General features: G+C 31.8%; 1 protein-coding gene across 1 annotated transcript; it reads left to right on the plus strand.

The window, feature by feature from the left end:
• The first annotated feature begins 790 nt into the window (after positions 1 to 790).
• mRpL34 (mitochondrial ribosomal protein L34) lies at positions 791 to 1,368 on the plus strand. Its single transcript, XM_074122297.1, has 2 exons — positions 791 to 964; positions 1,050 to 1,368. Exons 1-2 carry the CDS (start codon positions 924 to 926, stop codon positions 1,291 to 1,293), a joined length of 285 nt encoding a protein of 94 aa, XP_073978398.1. The 5' UTR covers positions 791 to 923; the 3' UTR covers positions 1,294 to 1,368.
• The last annotated feature ends 3,257 nt before the right edge of the window (positions 1,369 to 4,625 follow it).

Here is a 4,625-nt window from a genome sequence, read left to right on the forward strand (position 1 = left end):
GAATTTAATGAAGTACCCTGGATAAAATGAAATAAGGAAAATTTTAAAAACTTCATTGGTTCTCGTATTTTCTTTACTTCATTGAAACCTATTATCTTTTATATTTTAATGCCATTTCATTTACTGTAAAATTTATATTTCAAGGGATAATTCATTGGGTTAACAACTTTGACTTAAGTTACCATTCAAATCGATATGATTAAGATAACGATTACTTCAATAGTCAATGTCAGTGAACACAAACCCTAAACATTAAACTAATAAAGCGAGGGCACTATTGGTCCCCCTCCAAATTTGTTCAAATTTTCTTCTGTTAATCCAGATCGAAAATATATCGACAATAATTCTTTCCTCTGAACGAGCTTCGAAACCACGGACAAAAATCTTAGCCGAAAAATTGAAAAAAGAAAAGCACAACCTAATTAATGCATTTCTGTTGAATTAGGCCCCTTACATACGGCAGAATATTCGCTAGTTTTATTTTTTGTATTTTCGAGACCAATTGCTGCCGTGGCAAATATATTTCAGGAAAAAGTAGTCGCCCCTATTAGTGTTATTTAGTTTTGACATTATGACATCCTATAACTTTATTAAAAACCTTATTCACAATTTGTGAAGTCAATAAACGAACTATAAACTGGCTAGAATTAAATTCATTGATACATTGTATGATGAGTTCTGAAAAAATAAATTAGTTAACCACCATTTTTTTTTTACAAGTTTGGTTGGCAGACTTAATGATATTTGTCTGAAATTCCGATATTATTATTATTTTTTTTTTTTGTATTTGAGTAAGTTATACGCCCTTCCTTTTAAAGTATATAGTAATTGTGGAGGTTAGTACTTTCAGGTTACGAAAGTCTTGTTTAAGACACCAAGACAGTCTCATCTCTAGTCTCCAAAACTGGACGCCGCAAAATTCAATGTCTACTAGAAGTATGCCTTCTTTTATTACATCTTATTTGTAAGTAAATGTGGAGAAAGCTGTTAATTAGTTTGTAAATAAAAAACGTACCATTGGTCTAAATATTTTTGTATTAATTTTGCAGAATTCCATTGAGACAATTTTCTAGTAACTTGGTTTCGTATGTAGATAAGAGCCCCATGACCCTTGTCAAAAGGTACCCTTGGCAGCGTCATTTTAGAATTTCCAAAGCAAGATGTTACTTTCCAAGACCAAACGAAACAATGCGAATCAAGAAGCACGGTTGGGACCATCGTATGTCAACAGAGGGAGGAAGAAAAGTGCTCATGAACAGAATTCTTAAAGGGCGGCATGTCCTGTCGCACTAACCTTTTGTTGTAGTGAATATTAGTGTAAATATGATTCAACTTTATTAAAATGTTCTGTGAACTTACTGTAAATTATTAACATGTTTTTGACCTTTTTATTACTGTGTTTCGTGCATTTATCCAAAACTTCTCATTAATTTAAATAGAAGTCTTCGTTCTGATAAAAAAAAGAAGGAATCGAGATTTTACTTAAACTTGTGTTTTTTGTTTTTTTTTTGTAAAATAGGCAGTATAAATAGTCGGCCCTTTCATTTTATGATCGCCTATGTGGGCTCAAAAACATTTGCCACAATATCCCAACATGCAGGTTTATATGTACACTGGGCCAAAAAAGTCTGTGAACACTAACCTAAATTTTATTACTTTTATCATTATCTTAGTAGAAACTTCTTTTATTTTCAAATGAAATATACTATTCGATAGAGGGAAACCTGGGCTTTTCATTTTATATTCAATCTTTTATTTTTGTTCAACAGGAATATCACAATTAAATGTTTAACAAAACAACACTTCAAACGAATGCAAAAAAAGTCTGTGAACACTTTGCAAACATAAATCATTCTTACACATTGTACGTGTATTATAAATTTTAAAAACTTGTCGGACCTCCTTTGTTCCTAATCACTTCCAACAAGCGAGCTTTCATCGATCCTACTAATTTTGTGGTCGTCAATGTTGGAATTTTATCCCATTCTTCTAAAATAGCGTTTTTTAATTGTTCACGGTTTCTTATTTCTCTTTTATTTATTTGGCGGCTGATTTCATCCCACAAATGTTCAATTGGGTTAATGTATGGCGATTGTGGAGGGGTGTTTAGGCGCCGGGGTGTATTATATGAAAACCATTCCCGAGTTTTTAGTCCGGTATGTTTCGGGTCATTGTCTTGTTGGAAGACAAACGTTCCTTCCAACCCTAATTTTTTTGAACTTTCTCTTAAATTGCGTCTTAATATATCTACATACACATATTGGTCCATCTTACCATTAATTAGATCTAACTTGCCCACTCCTTTAGCACTCATGCACCCCCACACCAGAATGTTGTCTCCCCCATGCTTAAAAGTTGGCTTTATATTTTTCATTTTCATAGCTTCATTCTTTTTTCACCACACTTTTTGTCGTCCATCAGACCCACAAACATTGAATTTCGACTCATCTGAAAAGATTACGGTTTCCCAGAAACTAGAAGGCTTAGAAACATATTCTTTCGCGAAATCCAATCGGCGCTTACGATTTATTTTATTGATAAAAGGTTTTTTCCTTGGGACTCGACCGCAATAATCGTATTCATGTAATTTATTTCTAATTGGCTGAGGTGTTACGCTTACACCATAACCACTTGATAATTCTTGACTGATTTTTTGAGCGCTTTTCCTGGGTTCTTCTCGAACAGACTTCAGAATTTGCCGTTTATGAAAGGAATTAAGTTTTGGTGGCCATCCACTGCGTGGCCTACTAATCACATTTCTGTACTTTTCGTACTTTTTAATTATATTATGCACCGTTGAAGGGTTTTTTTGAACTATCTTCCCTATTTCTCGAATACTTTTTCTTTCATTTCGCAACCTCACAATAAGTTCACGAATTGGTCTGGGAACTTCCATATTAGTGGTTAAATATATACTAATTAGATTATTTATTCAAAAAACTGACTGTTGTGGTTTCTACAATACAATAGAGAACTTTGAAACTTTATTCAATCGTTTTTCTGTTAGTTATCTTAATGTTTTTACACATTTATACAGCTGTTCACAGACTTTTTTTGCATTCGTTTGGGGTGTTGTTTTGTTAAACATTTAATTGTGATATTCCTGTTGAACAAAAATAAAAGATTGAATATAAAATGAAAAGCCCAGGTTTCCCTCTATCGAATAGTATATTTCATTTGGAAATAAAAAAGTTTCTACTAAGATAATGATAAAAGTAATAAAATTTAGGTTAGTGTTCACAGACTTTTTTGGCCCAGTGTATGTACATATTATATCACTGGTTAGTTTCCCTTAAAATCTATGCCGTACATATTATGTGCGACAAAAATTACTTTAGATTGGTAACGGAGTATTGGCATTTATTCTTTGTTTTGACAAAAATATCCTATAATTGCAACTCCTTGGTTTAGTTGTACAAATTTCAAAGTAAAGTAATCGCCTATTTTTCAGGCGGGCCTTAACTTCCAACTACCAATTAGGTGTCGTGGACGGAGGCGGAAGTTCATACATTACTATAAACAATTTTTTCTAACAAATGAAAAGTAGTCATTCGCGGGTTACGAACTGGTGATCTCCCACTTACAAAGCCACGCTCTATACCACTAGACCGACCCTGTACAAACTTTACTAAAAGTATGTACGTGGCTTTTTGAAAACTAAAAGTATTTGGTTTTAAAAACATTGTCTGCTTCAGGGAAGGAATTAACATGGTGCATTGGAAGTACCAGATTCAAATCCTGTGATTATCCCTGCATTCTCTCTCTCAAGGATCCTCGTCGGATCATTATTCAATGACGTAATATGCCCGGAAGTGCATGTAGTAACTTCAAAGTGCCTACGACCTGATGATGACGCGCCCATAATTTGAAATTAAGAATTGATTGGTTAGGATGTTGTCACAATTCATACAACAGTTGACAGAACTAGAAACACAATTTTTTTTAAGAAAGATTATTGTGTTATCTCTGGTGTCCTTAGTATTTCGTTAATACTAAATATATAAAAAAACATCATCTTTGAACTTCCATTTCTTCTTTACAAAAATATCAATCAAAATCAGCAAATATAAAATGGATAAAAGAAAAAAGAAGCTTATTATTTTTCAAATAATGTATTTGCAAGTATCATTTTATAAGCGAAAAAAACCTCTAAACGAACTTACTCATTTTCTTAACTTTTATACAAATTAAAATCTTTCTAATGTCAAGTCAATTCAATTTTTTAATTATCAGCTGAACATATATAATAAAATTATTTTATCTACTTTGAAATACATATTTCAATTTACTTATTTATTTTTTTTCCACTTTATTTGTACATTTACAACTGCAACAATTGTTGCATCAAGTAAATTACTTATTTAAATATATTATGTATCAAATGTGTGTGTCGTTCCCTGCAACAAACTTATAAAATCCACTTTTTGAATTATCAAATTTAAGTGTCTAAGCACTTGGTTCAGTCATAGTCTTTTATATTTATAATAAATTTCCCAAATAATAAAGATTAGCACAATTAAACGACAAACAATTTTTGACATTGAAAAATAGTAATTTATTCAGATGCCATTTTGATTAATTCTTTTTTTATTTGTTTATTTATTTTGCAACTGTATGCGGTGGTC

Source organism: Rhodnius prolixus, unplaced genomic scaffold (assembly GCF_049639745.1).
Source record: "Rhodnius prolixus isolate KJV_2025 unplaced genomic scaffold, Rpr scaffold_8, whole genome shotgun sequence".
Lineage (NCBI taxonomy): Eukaryota > Metazoa > Arthropoda > Insecta > Hemiptera > Reduviidae > Rhodnius > Rhodnius prolixus.

Coding starts and splice junctions, on each gene's coding strand:
- mRpL34 (XM_074122297.1), top strand. CDS start 924: ATGTCTACTAGAAGTATGCCTTCTTTTATTACATCTTATTT. Junction 965..1,049: donor TCTTTTATTACATCTTATTT/GTAAGTAAATGT, acceptor TTAATTTTGCAG/AATTCCATTGAGACAATTTT.